Source organism: Branchiostoma lanceolatum, chromosome 8 (assembly GCF_035083965.1).
Source record: "Branchiostoma lanceolatum isolate klBraLanc5 chromosome 8, klBraLanc5.hap2, whole genome shotgun sequence".
NCBI lineage: Eukaryota > Metazoa > Chordata > Leptocardii > Amphioxiformes > Branchiostomatidae > Branchiostoma > Branchiostoma lanceolatum.
Window position 1 is genome coordinate 7,115,493 of NC_089729.1, and position 15,757 is coordinate 7,131,249.

Genomic DNA, 15,757 nt, shown 5'->3' on the forward strand with positions numbered 1-15,757 from the left:
AGTCGTGAGATTATAAGGAGGCACTACGGTCCGATGATAGTCGATCCCTGCATCCCGATATTCGAGCTCGGACAGACAACATGCAGCTATCTGGAATCGATGGACGTTCCGTCAGGTGTACAGAACAACTCCAAGATTCAGCAAAAGACGAGCGGAGACCCCACCCTGTTGCCGACGGATCGGTACGCAGGGCTGTTCAACTGCTGGAGCAGGGCTCACCAAGCGCGGAGAATCACGGGGTAGACGACGAGTTCTTGAAGACCGACAACACACGTCAACCTGACGAAAACGTGGAGAACACGCTGGGTGTACCAATGTCAGCCGGATTCGTTCGCGCGACCGTCCACAACATCGAGAAACGTCAACAGGATCAGGACGGAGGCCAGAAGTTTGACCACAAAGCCCTCTCCGTCGGTAATGCCATACCTCCAGTCATGGGCAACATTCTGGATGGTAGTGGACTATATAAACTTGTGACCCTCTTCTTCACTCAGCTGTAGTGAAAGGGTAGTGGAGTTTATGAATGAATAATCATCTCTCTGGTGGACTAGTTTGGATCAGGACACGATGATAGCTTCTGTATGTATGATTCACAGATTGTAGTTCTTTTTCATTCAGTCAGTTTTGATTTAGACATTCAGTACTATACAGTCTCTGCAGTTGACTACTTAACACCAGGTCAACTTTGACCATTCTTGCACAAAATGCAACTTCTTGTAAATGATAACTATTTTGTGATACTGAACAAAGGGTTAAACACTCATATGATATCCCCGCTGAAGTGGGTTTTTTTTCGTGGGTACTTTATGGTTGGCAGGTGTGTGGGGCCCTTCACTTACAATAACAACAGCTTGCTCTTGTGGTTTCAGAGTAATTGTGACATCTACGTACAAAATAACACAATGACAACGACAAAAGCTCAAATAAATCATGATATATTCACAGAAAGCTAGAAACTCTCAAGTGAGTTTTACATCATCAGCTGCAAAGCAAGCAAATAGATTTCTATTCTTCTATTGGTATCTTCTACATGTCTACTATCTATTAAATGGAGACCAGGAAACATCTCTCTAAAGTCCGCAAACATTCATCTTCTCTATTCAAGCACAAACTTCCTGCTATTACGGCACACAGCAGCATTGACATCAAAATTACCAACCTTCAAGGCACATGATGACACACACAACATTTTCTTTCAACACTATCTAGTACATGTACCTTATATGATGGAGTAAAGAGTTAGAGATATGATCATGATGATGGATAAAACAGCAGGGTTTGAGTTTTACTCTGGTCTTTGATATCATACTATGTTACAAGATATGTCTTTCTAGTGCAGTAAATGATATGTCTATCTTAGAAGCATACCACAGTGCAACATGTATGCAGCAGCTGCCAGTTCCTAAGTAAGGAAGATATCAATCAAACTGTTGAAACAATTCTGACTCTATACTTAACTTATGATATGTATTTCGAAGCTTGATACAGACAGAAACACAAACTATAATCAGGACATTGTGTGGCTTTGTCCCTCCAAGTCCCTGATATCACCATGTAGACAGAACAACAAGACAATAAAGCATATTAAGTGCTAGCAGCATGTGATCAGGAGAAAACGAAATTACTGTAAACAACATCTGTTGTACAAACAACAGGAATCTACCTAAGTTTACACCAACTCTTGTGTAGGTTACAACAGGATCCTGTACTTGATAGCAATCAATTCTGGAACAATGAATAAAAACATCTATCACTGTGGTCACATCAAAACTGCGCTGCTGAAAAAGAGTTCCTAGCTAAAGTTGCATAGCATTTTTCAAGACCATTTCCCTGATAAAAACATCTTGCAGTGTTGCTTGTCATTGAATAGCAAAAATAATTCATACATATAGTTTACATAATATTATATAGTATCTTGGAATAATTCAAATACATTGATTACAAAAGATCATTTTGATATGTAAACCTGAGAGAAATATATGGATTGACAAAAAGCCATAAAGAATCTCGAAAGGAAAATAACTAATATATACATAGATAAGCAACAATTCTGAAATGCAGAATCAAGTGGTCTGTACCTTTAGGTCAGGGTACATCATTGCATCTAAAAGAACAAGTAAGAGTTAATGTGTCAAATATCTGCTGGCTTCCACATCAGTACCCGAGCCAGGGCAGGATGCACCTGTGCTTGCAGTGGTCCGTATTCGATGACCTCTCCGTCGGCAGTGATCAGACCTTTCCCCGCCTCCGGCTCCAGCCTGAACGCATGGACTGCGACGACACCTGTTCCCGCCTGTTCCACCTCGCCGATCCTCCCCTGCGAGGCCTTGAGGGAGATGTTGGACATCTCACTGCGGGTGGTGTCCATGGCGTACATCAGGAACATCATGCCGTCGTCCAGCTGACTGGCGGGGGACATGTTGAAGCCCGTGGTGATGTAGGGCACGTTCAGACCCATCACCAGGTTAAAGTTCCCCTCCAAGGTCACCCAGCCGTCGGGGAGGGGCTGACCCAAGGGGGGCAGGAGGGAGTCGACGGGACCGTGACGCCTGGCCTGACTGTTAGGGTTTGGCAATGTGTGACTGTGGGCCTGTGTTGGACTGTCTGCTGACAGGTCCATGGCAGATACGTCTATTGCAGAATCCATGCTGTCCCCAGATTGGCTGTTGGAAGCACTGTTATTGGAATGGTTGTGTTGTGGCCTGCCACTCCCATGTTGGGAATGAGGTGAGAAAACCTCATCTCCCCTCCAGTCACTGGCATGGAGGTCGTCTCCTGTGGCACGCCCATTGGCCATGTTCGCTTCCATTCTTTCTGTGGTTGGTACGCCAGAATCGGTCTGCTCATTGAACAAAGCAGCTTCTTTGGCTGTATCTACACCAGGGGTTAGTGGCTCGAGATCGGAGTAGTAGCTCTGACCGACGCTGGCGCTTCTCGGAGGGAGGTTTCTGGGTCGGGAACCCTCCATCATGCTGACGCTGCGAGTAAACTGTGCAGGACGCATGCTTCTCAAGCTTTCCCGGTCTCCGTTCTGATTGGACAGACTGCGAGGCCGAGGGAGAGACTGCTTGAGCTTCTCCCGCTGCTTCCTCTTCTCTGTGACTTGGTGAATCATGGCTCTTCCATCCACCCCCTTCACAGGAAGGTATGACACATGACCAGGGTACTTCCGCAGGTCGAACAGCCGCTGCACCAATCCAACAATAAAGCGTGCATCACCAAGGTAGCGATACTTCTCGCTCCCAATGTCAATATCGGAGATGAATCCCCAACTGATATGTAAGAAGGAGAATAAGCGGGAGGACTTGGTCTGCACTGACACCAGGTCCATGGGGTAGCTGCTGCCTGAAACCACACTCTTGCACAGGACAAACGTGGAGTGGAGGACCTGGTCAGCTGACTCAAACGGCTCACTACAAATACAACAACAGGACATTTGTTATCAAACAAGTGGGAGAGGTGAGAACACATAAACGTCAGTCTGTACATAATCATCTTCAGAAAATCCCAAATCTGATGTGATAAAGTTTGTTTCTTGAATCTCGTCATTTCTAGACAGTTTGGGGCAATTTTGTCTTTAAGTTACCTTGTCATTTCTAGTTGTTTTATGAAGGATTCCCAGTGACTTCTCTTTTCAACTTGTCACCAACATGCAAGTACCGCCAACATACTGTATCCTGCCCTGTTTGAGGGCAGTTCATTCTGTATGTATTGAATGATGTATTCTACTTACTCTAGTAGATAGTTGACAGAGCAGCAGAGGGCATTGCCAGTTCCTCCCGGGATCAGGCCGATGGGTATCTTGATGGCCTCTTCCCAGTCAGGACGGTCCATCAGGCCATTGATAACCTGGACACAAACAACAGATTTTTCTCCTCAAAAAAGAAATAGTCACCGTGTAAAATGTGATGGTTTGAGTTGACTTTCAATTCGGTTATGTATGTCTACGGAATGGATCTCAAACAAATTCATGTACATGTAGCACTGCCCTGTATCAAGCAGAACTTTATTCTTACCATCCACTTGACAGAATTACCAATTCAAAATCTGTTCTTCTTTCATCATCAGTGCTAACTTTGGATCAGAAAAAAAACTAAGAACTATTCAATAAAGTCTTCTATTAAGACATCTAATTATGTCAAACTAAAGCTATCTACGGGTATACACCAAAAATCGTGATGATCTGTCAACCCCATCTTGATTTATTCTCTTTGAAAAACTGAAACAAAACCGGCTCTTGCAATTCCAGAAAAGCCGCCAGGGGGCCTAAACCTACATCACTTACTCTCTGCCCCAAGAACTATCTACATGTACCACTAAAAAATCATGGCCATAGCATGTCCAGAACATGTATAGACCACAGGAAGAATAGCTAAAATGTCAAGCTAATTGTGGATCTAAAGAAAGTCAAGTCAGAAAACGAGATATCAAAACCAGAGGTCCCACTGCAGTACTGTTGCAAGCCAATAGGGGGCCTAAAATCTAATCATTTTGAGGTCTCATCAAGCCCTACCCACATACTAAATACATGTATCAAGACAATCCATCCAAGCATTCTTGAGTTATGCTGTTCATCCATATACAAATATAAAACAAATGCATTTGCCTAACTAGTTGTCTGTCTGCTTTTGCCTAACTAAATGATATAAATGCGTGGGCGAATGGAAAGCGTCAGTATCCCAAGATGGAGGCACCCATTGATGCTTGCGAGTACAAAACAGGCTTCACTTATCGCAAACCTGTAATAATGCAAATAAGTCTGCACCCCATAAACAGTGTACACGATTGAGCAACAGGGTATCTTTTAAGTCATAAACCTTTATCACCCTCAGCTTAATTTAAGTGGCTTCACAAAAGATAATGGCCAATCTTTGCTGCGTTATTGTCTGGTATTGCAAAATGCCTGCGCCTCCAAGGTCAGTAACAAGACATTACCAATTATTTCTGAATGACAGGCAGTTATTTTGGCCTCAGGTAAACCTGCACACAACAGCCTCTTTAAACCAATACCCTGTGCAAGCACAAAGTACAGTACACAAAGGTATGTTATCTACACAAGTGTTGTGCAATTTGATCAAAGTATTAGGCACACCTAGATGCACAACAATTGGTTGTCTCACTTCTTGATCTATTCATTCCAACTCAATTATATTTGTTTGGATATGTGAAGGACGACACAACGTCCTTGGATATTTTTTGCCGTTGTCAAATTGTTAAAAGGTACTCCCAGTAAAAGCAGACCCATTGTTAATTCATGACGGATCGCTACTCCAACCAGATATATACATTATATATCTTAGTTTGGTGCTCAACATTGTCAAGATTTCTCAGCTTATTTTTTCACATTTGACTCATGCACTGGGTCTTTACAGAATGCTGACTCACTCCACAAAACTGTATAATTGCAGCCAACAAGTAGCCAAGGGGTTGACATCTCCTTTTGTTTATCAATACACAAACCTACTTCTAGTCTCACTAATAGCTTTGTGCCACTCCCTTGTGCTCAATAGGACTACAAACAAACGTTAAGTCTACTTAATGACTATTGCCTATTCAGAGAGTCTGCAATGTTTTCCCACATGCAAACCTGGCAGGATAATGTTAACAACTCTAAACTAAATATTTTGGAAGCCTGCAAGGTCATAATGTGTACTGGTGCACCTAACCTAAAATTTAGGTGCACAGAAAAGAATTTGGGTGCACAACATAAAATAATAAAGCAGAATGTCAGCAAAACCTGATTACAAATCTTACTGCCTCTGTTCAGAGATTAAATCTGAAATTCTATGGCTTTCTTCAAAATTTCAAACAAGTAATATAGCATTTTTCTGACACTTAAATGACAACAATAAAATCATGAGTTGCATACCAGCGCAGTGCATTATTGCACTCAAGGTAAAAAAAAAGGTGTACAGCTCAAATTTGGGGCTCACAAAATTGCACCTGCACCCAGTTTTTGAGCCCTGCAAGGGGTAATAAGATATTCAGGTCTGTGTAACCCAATCGGCCAGACAAACATTATAAATATAATAGTACAGGTATTATAGAACTATAGATCAGCCCCAAATAACGCCAATAAGAAAAGTCCTTCATTAAGTTCACAGAGATCTGGGGTCAGCTGAGTTTACATCATCTTCCAATTCAACATGAAAAAATAAACATTGACACACATGGACCAAAACTTAAGTTAAACATTCTAAACTTTTAATTAGAATTAATTTTACTGCAATGAATTCAGTAACCTTGTGTGCATTATCACCCAATTCATTTCAGCATTAATTCTTACTTTTATCTGCTGAACAAACAGAACTTGGTATTTTGCTTAATTGTTTTTATGAAATCTGTTTTGCTGTACAAACAGAACTTGGTGCTTCATTCTGTTTTATTAATTTTCCGTATGAAATCTTGTGATATCCAGTCACCTCGTATATGAGCCCGTCCCCTGACACCACCACGACCCCGCTCCACTCCGACACCTCCAGGTCACGCATCAGGTCGTGGGCGTGGCCGGGACGTTCTGCAACAACAACACAAACAACTTAATCCTGACCAAAGGCCATGGCCACAGACCCGTACCATGGACTTTACCTCATGGCAACATTCATTGTAACACAGAGACACTGGAAAGAGTTGTTCCGCCCAAAAAAGAAGGACATGAAAACAGTGCAGTTTAAAAACTTTAAAAACAAATGTAATTTTTAATACTTGATATAAATGGGTACATTAACCCTTTATGTATCATGGGCAGAACTAATTAGCCAAAGGGCTGGTAGTGTCTAAAATAAAAAAAAAGAAAGTTAGGTCAACAAATGCTCTTCATACAACTTCTTAATACTTAAGCAAATTTACTACCATTTGAAATGCATTATGCTGTGATACTTGGCTGATTAATTAATCACACAGATTGTATGATATGCTTGGTCTATAAGATAAGGGCAAGTAGAAATGGAAAGGATAGTTGAAAAACAGTGTTCCTTGAATCATCAGAAAATCTAGAATATGTATACTATTGGAAGTGCTAACCAGTAACCACCATGTTGAAGCCGATGTCAGACTCGCCCAGCATGGCCACGACTCGCTCCCGGAATATCTGCTGGGCCTTCCCCTGGCCTCCGAACGGGTTGATCAGGACAAGGAGACGAGGGGAGGGGGGCAGCAGTTGGGCTTCCAGGGCTGGAGAGAAAACAAAGGACGCAACAGTTTTAATTTGTGATGGTAACATGTACTGTAAAATGATTCAATCCCCATAGTTGTTCTTTCACAGAATTACATTTATCTCTTTATGTTCTGATCCTTGTCAATACCAGTAATACTTTCAATGTGTTATGAAAATTTTACAATGGTCGAGCTGACAAGCTTTCCCCAAGTGCAGGTTAGTCAGTATTACAATTCACTTCAGTAACTACAACAAAAAGATGCACATGTGTATGCACAAAGCACGTTTTCAGAGACAATGATTTTGCACCTGTTTGAGGCCCAATACTCTGTCCAACCAATAGACATTTCACGGCGATTCTCCATTGCTCGGCCTGGGCGTGGTTCTCGTCGTGGTCGTCTGTCTTCTTCACGCGGAACGTCGTGCAGACCCTGTGTCTGGTCCAGTCCCCTGAGATGACCTTCTTCCGAAAGGGGTAGGCATAGATACAGAAATATGCAGCACTGTCAGACACATGCCGCCCTCTGGAAATGGGGAAAGTTAAAAAATATTATACATAATATATGATATGCATGTATTTGGTAAAACACTGCTGTAACATAATCAATAGATATTTAATTACATGTACTGTAGACTAAGTGGATGCAACTGATGCTGGATTGTTGGTAAATATTGCATCAAAATCATGTCCCTTGCATACAATTTCTTGACAAACCGACATATTGGCAATCTATTGCAAATGATATATGCTTATCTATGCGAGTATAGTACATATGACAGTCAGGACTACGTACCTTTAACTAGTAGATAAAACCGTGAACATAAAACCACCGCAAAAATGTCTGCATTTACAGTAATCTATTGTAACCATGTTTGTTTTTAGGTACATGTTGACCAGCTATTTTACATGATTGGGACCCTATTGAGACTAGGTTAAAAGGCCCTGCCGGTTAGATGGATCATGTTACCAGGTGAAACACATACGGACACAGTCTGTTTAAGCAAACACCTCCCACACAATAACTCATGTTTAGTCTTGTACAGGAGTGGTCTCACCAAAGAGGTGGTTGTTTGTGACAGTATTGTTCTTCTGTATGCGTCTTTCAGCACCGTGACTAGGCTTTTTCCCTATGATAAATGGAATGTCATTCAGAAGTGACCTGGTTTTAGAGTGGCGGGAGTTGCCAGGGAATTTAAGCTTCAAAACACTGTCCCGGTTACAACACACTGTGATTTGTATTTCTCTAAATGAAAATTTTCCCAACCGCCGCCTGAGCTGTACATAACACAAAAAATGTTATCTAGACTAGAGAGAGAAATGAGGGAGGACAGGACAAATAAACATAGTAAAAAATTGATGATAGCTGAACCACAGTAACTAATTCCCCATTGAAAACAATTATTGAGTACTGTAGGTTGTTAAGCCCTATGACCTCATTTGCAAGTGAACGTCCTCTTGGTCGTTTTCACTCTGGTCGTAATGACCTTTCGGACTTTCAGCCTGATGCAAGCAAGTGGGGGGCAGAGTCTGTGCTTCATATTTTTTAAGCTAATGATTTATTGAAGAAAGTCCCCCCAAATTAACCTTACAATAACTATCTCCCAATATTCCATGAACAGGCCCTGCCATAATTTATGGGTTGGTCGTAATTTCAGAGGAATTCTGTAGCCTAATTACATTAATCAAAGATGGAAACAATATAAATACCTGTTCATCCTAAACATTACTGATAATGCTATACACTGGTTTAACTTGGTGTAGTTGGCCAAACTAAATATGATTGGATTGAGGGAGTTGAGGAGAATGCGGTGAAGGCCAAACTTTGGTAACCAAGTTAGAGAAATGTAGGCCAAAGGTATAGGTTACAAGGTGTTGTTGGTAACACGAAAAGTGATAGGGTATTAAACTTCAAGCAGAAGTTAGGTGAAAAGATCTAGATATTTACTGCTTTTTATTGGCAGTCTGACAGTCACCACTCCCAAACTGCCTGGGGTCATAGATGAACAAAAGTCAGAAAAATGTCCCTATGTCCCCTCCCAAGATCTGTCCAAAGATTACATATCATATCCCACAAAGAATGCAGGAGTTTTTGTGTCCATGATCCTACATCCCCTTCCTAAACTAGGCTAAAGCAAGGCCTACATCGGCTATGGTGATGTTCTCACAGATAGCATCATGTTTATAATATGATGTTCACCATTACCCAGCTGCATCATACCAAGGAGGTTATATAGACATGTAAAATATGAGAAGAAGTTTATTTTATCATCATTGGTACAACAACAAGTACCGTGACTTTCGTACGGGTCAAGTAGAAAATAGAAATTAAGAATAAATCCAGTAACAAGACTTCTTACTGATTTCAGCCTCACTGAAGCTGTTAACCTTGTCCCGTCATCAATAACCGTGATGCCAATGAGAAAGTTAATAAAATCACTGCATGATAGATCTCGGGAGTGGCCAAATATGTGAAATGTTTCACCTTTGAGTGGAATTAATCAAACATTGAAACAATCCCAAACAATCAGTACAAATATTTGTAAGCCTGGAGGGATGCCACTCCAGTCTGGCCTTGTCACGAGATACTGTCATAAATTGCCTTGAAATGAAGGCGTGGCGTTGTCTTTAGAAATACCAAGGAGGTTAAATAATTAAATGAGTCTTAAATGATTCTCCTTGGAAATACTCAATAAAATAGTAGCATGGGTTGTTTTATACCCCATGATATTTCTGTGAGTTTAATACCCCCTGATCCCAATAAGAGGGGGAGGGAAAACACAATATTTTCACCATATTTTCATTTTCTGCATAACACAGAGAAAAGTATTTAAAGAGTAAAACGCTACGTATGACTGGTGGTGTACATGGTCCACCACAACAACATACCCCCCTCCCTCCCTCAGGGTCCGTGTTCACCTGACCTACCTGAGACAATGGCACCCCACCACGTCCGACAACAAGATCCTCCTTTCCCGGGGCTTTCCCTGAGTGGGACCGTACTGGATGTGTTCCCGTGTCAGCTGGACTCGGTACACGGTCTTACTGTGCGGGAAGACGGTCAGATCGTCCTGTAGGATCACGTCAGACATGTTTTCCCCCTCACGAAGCGACAGATACACATGCTTCGCCCTTTCAATGCCCCGCCTCGTATTGCGTGTGGCTTCCTAACAACATTGCCACCTGTCATGTGACCTGATGTCATCCAAGGTAAACATCTCTAACAGTTTATGTCACGCACTGCAGTGTAGATGTAAACCGCTAGAGGTCACCGAACGTAGTCTCCCCCGCTCACTTTCGTTGATTCTTGACATGAAAATGCCCAGTACGGTATACTACTTACTTTTATATGTGAAACTCCTGTTGGTCAAAATCCCAAAATTTGCTTGTAAGGAGTGCGTCAGACCGGAATCCATTTACCCATCATGCAACAAAATGGTATTGACTGTTCCATGTTTTAACGGGTTGATCCTCTATAAATTCTTTATAAAAATAACCCTGCAAAGCGTAAACATGATTGTGCAGTATTTTGAGATGTTGCATCTATATCAATAAATATATTGTTCTTAATGGTGTACTTTTAAATCCCATTTTTTCACGGACTGTAAGATAATACATTTGCAAGATCTCCAAACAGATTTATAAACCCCTATATTTGAAGTGAGCGAATCCCATCTTCCTCTTTTCCGCCATCTTTGCGGCAAGATGGTAGGTGGATTCCGAGGTTGTCGGAAAATCGCACTTGTTTCTAAAGCATCGTTGGTTATCTCAGTATATTAACCGTTCTGATATAAGCTAGGATGTAGTCGCATGCTATGCAATGTATTATTTTTGGGTGATAATACTGCCTTGTCTTGTTTTCAGGGTATAGATATCGACCATCGCAGGGACCGTAGGGTCCGTCGAAAGGAGCCAAAGAGTGAGGACATCTACCTCCGGCTCCTTGTGAAGGTACGTTCGTTTCTCTGCCCCTTTTACACTCAATATGGAAACTAAAAGAGCTGATAATTTTCGGCAAATTTACTTTCCTAGTTGGTGGCATTGCCAAACACTTAGACATGGTGACCGAAATATGTCTAGATATATGTACTCATCGATCAGTACCGAAGCACGTTTTCAGCTCGGTCTCATAATTGATAGCAGAATATCTCGTGCTAACGTAACAACTAGCGAACATTCAGTTCTGTAATGTGCAGTGATGAGAAGTGTGTTAGATGTGTTGTTAGGCATGATCCCAAATTATGTTCTTCTGGATTACAGGACAGGTGACTTTATTTGAGGTTACAGGTGGACAATCAAAGTATTTCTAGGTCCCACAACAGCTTTGCTGTTTTGTTCCCAAATCTCCAATAATGATTTAGATGAGCAGAGGGGTAGCAAATATACAGATGTAACCGGCTCCTTACTGGGCGCCCAGTACGGAACCCGTGGAGAAAATGCCGCCGATACTCGGCCCCCAGTACGGAAGGAAGTTCCGTACAAGAATTCCAGTACGGAACGGCTTTATTCCAGTACCAAAGCTTCGTCAGCACTGGACGTCCAGAACTGAATTTGTTTTGGTACTCGTTTTCCAGAGCTGAACTTTCCTCGGTACTCGGGTTCCAGTACGGATTTGCGTTCCGGCTAGGTCAACGGTCATTCGGTACTGGTTACCCAGTGCGGAGGTCATTCAGCACTGGATAACCGAGTGCCGATTTACGGATGTAACGGGTTCCGTACTGGATTTACCAGTAAATAGTGACTCTTCAGTACTGGAAGCCGAGACCCAGTGTTTCCGCCAGAGGGGCGTCTTCCCGTCAAATGACGGCCTTATGTCGCTTTGGACGGCCTGAACTCAGACATAGGCCGTCCTCTTTAAAAAAAAGACAAACTAAATGCCGAGAAATCGGGAAAAAAATACGAGAGGTCGGCATAATTTCTTTGTTTTTCTTTGTTACTGCGGGCGTGGGGACGCTCTATATCGTTGGACATTCACACTCTTTTGTTTGTTGCTATTGTTAAGCTTGCGAAGAATCGATGTCGGTGCCTTTGGCATACGGTGATCTCATTAAAAACCCGTTTTTCAAGACTCAATCGAAGAAAGTCATCGAAGAAAACAAGGAAAAACGTAAACAAAACAAGAATTTCACCCGTGCATTTCAGCCTCTACGTCGTGATTTGCCGCGATTCGCCATCATTTCTGACCGCATTCGACACAATATATATTCCTTTGAATGTTTTTACGTGAAAATTCTCCATATGTACCGTAGATAAACCGTATTTTCGCTATGAATTCACATAAGTCATGACGCTCGCTCGAGTCCCGGGCCGTCCGCCATATTTTTAAGCTCATTGATATGCAAGGTTCTAAGCGCTGATTGGTCTGCGTCATAAAACCTGTGCTCTGATTGGTTGACGGTAAGATGTCACGTGACCACAGGGCGGGAAAACCCCTTTACACTTCCGGCCTTTCTGGTCAATATAGATCGCATTTTGTGACGATTGAAGCAGTATTATAGCGACCTTCGTAATAAATTGATTTTGAAAAATTAACAAAGTCTTTTCTGATCACAACATTCAGTTGCTTTTCCTGGTCAATTTATTTTCGCGGTACGGTCAATTAATTTTCGCGGTACGGCCCTCCCCAAGTGGACGGCCTCTCAGTCGCGGTCTGGCGGAAACACTGCCGAGACCTCAAATTATTTCGGAACTGGGCGTCCTGTACTCACGTTCTATTAGTACTGCTGGCAAGGATGATCCATTGTTCGGACTGACTGGACAGTTTTGGATTTTATATATAATAGTTGTCTGTACATTTTAATAATAATATTTACTTCATTGCAAGTCCATGCCCGAAGGCTAATTGAGGACAAACAAGTACATGGAAATACATGGGAATCTAACAAGTTATCTAGTCTACTGTGAAAGTTCTAAGTTTACTAAGGTTGACTAAGCCCTGAAAATAACGTTAGACGCTCGTTAGAGTCTCAGCACTCGGTTTCCAGTCCTGACAGGAGGGTTCCCAGTACTGAAGCTGCCCAGTACAGGAAGTCCAGTACTGAGAAAGTCTCAGTACTGGAGCTCCTGTTCTGACGACCACTTCCGTACTGGTTGTCCAGTACTGACAAAGGAGGCAGTTACATTTGTATATTTGCAGAGGGGTACTCATGACACCTATTTTGCCTCCTTCCCTTCAGCTCTACCGCTTCCTTGCCAGGCGCACCAATGCCAAGTTCAACCAGGTGGTGTTGAAACGCCTGTTCATGTCCCGCACAAACCGCCCACCCATGTCTATTGCACGACTGGTGAGTTTCGTCTGCTTTTTTTATCTTTATTCAAATCCCATGTTTGTGGTAGTCTGTCAATGTTATGTATATTGGCAGAAGCAAATAGACCAGTCCACAACAGGCGCTGTCTTCCTCGACTGAAGATGGTATCCAGGTATCCAGTTAGATTTGCAATTATGAGTAGTTGTGTTGGCGTGAACTTGAAGAGGTTGTCTTTTGCCGGGTAGTTCTGAAAACTCATCCTCCACTACCATGGTTTATTTCATGAAAGTAATGACTGATTTTACAATCTTCTTATTGCTTGATTTGTAGATCCGTCTGATGAAGAAGCCAGGGCGTGAGGGTAAGACTGCCGTTGTTGTCGGCACCATCACCGATGACGTCAGGATCTTTGAGATCCCCAAGCTCAAGGTATGACAACTTGTGGCTCTTGGATATTCTGCAAACTAGACACTCAATCTCAAAACATCACCCAACGTTTCAGAAGTTGTTTTGGGTGCAAACTTTTTAGTTCAACCATACCAATAACTTTCTCTGTAGTTTCTCTCAAAAGACTTCCCCTATTAGATTAATAAGGAAAGACATACAATCTGTTCTGTAGTTTATTGTGCTTTAGCTAGACATAGGTCCATGTGCGTAGGCCATTACCTAACACAAGTTGTGTTATTTGCAGATTTGCTGCCTTCGTGTCACTGAGGGAGCCCGGGCCAAGATACTGAAGGCTGGTGGGGAGATCATCACCTTTGATCAGCTGGCTCTAAGGTCTCCCAAGGGGAAGAATACTGTTCTTATTCAAGGTTAGACATATCATTAGCCCCTTTGTACTGTGGGTAACTTAAGAGATGTGCCAAATAACAGTTACTCAAGCAACTGGACATGATTCATATCCAGTTGTTTGAGTAATTTTTATTTGGCGTATTGTATTACCTGGATGTCTAACCTTCATCGACGTTTCAAGAGATGTGTATGTCTTTTGATTGAGATTCTGACAGTAGCTGACTTAAACGTTCAAGCAACGAGTCTTCACAACGTCTTTGTAATACATGGTGTAGTGGATATGTGCTATGATGATATTTTACCGCCCCAGTCTGAATATTTGTGACTGACAGGTCTCTCTGAGCACCTCCATGCTGTTATATCTACTAGGGTACTTAACTTATAAAATGTCATATTGGTTAATTCCATTTATATTGTATAAGTTAGCAAGGAGAAAGTTTAACTAGTTTCAAGAATGTGACATTGATTGTCAATGATTGCTCCAGTATCTGTACTAGTACTTACAGCATCTCATTTGATATTATTATCTGCAGGGCAACGCAGGGCTCGTGAGACGTGCAGACACTGGGGCCCAGCTCCTGGTGTGCCTCACAGCCATACCAAGTAAGTATATGTACTTTTGACAATCTGTTAACTAAATATTCTTTGACCAAGGAAAGATAATACGGTGTACATTGTAGAAGATTTGTCCCATAGTCTTGAATGCTTTATAGACAGTTGCTAATCGAGCCATGGATGGCAAATTCATATCTCAATTCTAAGTATTGATTTGCATTTGGACATGCCAGTGTTTTCTGTTGGTCAATGGAATGATTACTTAACTCCGTTCTCCTTTTATTTTAGACCATTTGTGCGATCCAAGGGCCGCAAGTTTGAGAGGGCACGTGGTCGCCGCAAGTCCTGTGGCTACAAGAAGTGAAGAGGGTCATGTCAACAGAACACCCCGGTGGGAAACACTTCTGACAGATATAAGATTCTTCTGAAGATCTGACAATAAAATATCTCTGTGGATATCCTATTCATTGTCAGTGGATTTTATTGTTTCGCCTGTTTCAACAGTACGTTCACAGGGTCATTAGTACCTGCTTCTCTACTATAGAGTATTTGTACAATTCTTTAAGGCCGACAGTCAACTACTGATGAGGAAAATTGTTTGTTATCAACTCTGCAATGAAATGGGACAACTGTTCATGATGAACAACAGATTGACATGATCAGTGACTTTGCAAGTGTCAAAAGAGTTTATGTAGTTGGGGCCCTCAAAATGATTTGATCAATCACCTTATGATATTAGTGGTTATGATGATAACTTTCGAAAACGAATGATTTAATTCAATATTATGGTGTGTTGGGTTCTTAGGCATAACATTAAGCCTCAAACCTCTGCATGTAAAAGAACACAACACACTTATCCAGAAGAGTAGGGGTGACCCTGTGTGCTTGGCGAGCCGTGGCGAGGTCGCATTGCTACTTGAAAAAACACCATGCTTCACCTCAATTGAGGATACCTGCTTTACTAAGGTACATTATGGTGTGTTTGATATGGAGTGGCCCCCTTTA

General features: G+C 42.0%; 2 protein-coding genes and 1 non-coding gene across 3 annotated transcripts; 2 read left to right on the forward strand and 1 right to left on the reverse strand.

Annotated features, from left to right (window-relative positions):
* Positions 1-919: 919 nt before the first annotated feature.
* On the reverse strand, positions 920-10,455 carry LOC136439795 (sphingosine kinase 2-like). The gene is made up of 6 exons (XM_066435387.1): positions 10,083-10,455; positions 7,466-7,680; positions 7,024-7,173; positions 6,423-6,517; positions 3,734-3,849; positions 920-3,413 (listed from the first exon to the last, which is right to left on the reverse strand). The coding sequence occupies exons 1-6, from the start codon at positions 10,244-10,246 to the stop codon at positions 2,132-2,134; spliced, it is 2,022 nt and encodes a 673-aa protein (XP_066291484.1). The 5' UTR covers positions 10,247-10,455; the 3' UTR covers positions 920-2,131.
* Positions 10,456-10,747: 292 nt separating this feature from the next.
* On the forward strand, positions 10,748-15,215 carry LOC136439797 (large ribosomal subunit protein eL18-like). Its single transcript, XM_066435388.1, has 7 exons — positions 10,748-10,862; positions 11,019-11,105; positions 13,331-13,438; positions 13,733-13,831; positions 14,094-14,217; positions 14,731-14,800; positions 15,041-15,215. Exons 1-7 carry the CDS (start codon positions 10,860-10,862, stop codon positions 15,114-15,116), a joined length of 567 nt encoding a protein of 188 aa, XP_066291485.1. The 5' UTR covers positions 10,748-10,859; the 3' UTR covers positions 15,117-15,215.
* Positions 14,478-14,545, forward strand: LOC136441028 (small nucleolar RNA SNORD31). Its single transcript, XR_010756749.1, has one exon. It is a non-coding gene; the product is annotated as a small nucleolar RNA SNORD31 (small nucleolar RNA).
* Positions 15,216-15,757: the final 542 nt, after the last annotated feature.

Bases quoted from the DNA above. Each gene is read 5' to 3' on its own strand.
- LOC136439795 (XM_066435387.1), bottom strand. From the start codon at position 10,246: ATGTCTGACGTGATCCTACAGGACGATCTGACCGTCTTCCCGCACAGT. The intron at 6,518-7,023 runs GTTAGCACTTCC...TTGTTGTTGCAG, and splicing joins CTTCAACATGGTGGTTACTG to AACGTCCCGGCCACGCCCAC. The intron at 3,414-3,733 runs GTAAGTAGAATA...TTGTATTTGTAG, and splicing joins TCTGTCAACTATCTACTAGA to TGAGCCGTTTGAGTCAGCTG.
- LOC136439797 (XM_066435388.1), top strand. The intron at 11,106-13,330 runs GTACGTTCGTTT...CCTTCCCTTCAG, and splicing joins ACCTCCGGCTCCTTGTGAAG to CTCTACCGCTTCCTTGCCAG. The intron at 14,801-15,040 runs GTAAGTATATGT...CTTTTATTTTAG, and splicing joins GTGCCTCACAGCCATACCAA to ACCATTTGTGCGATCCAAGG.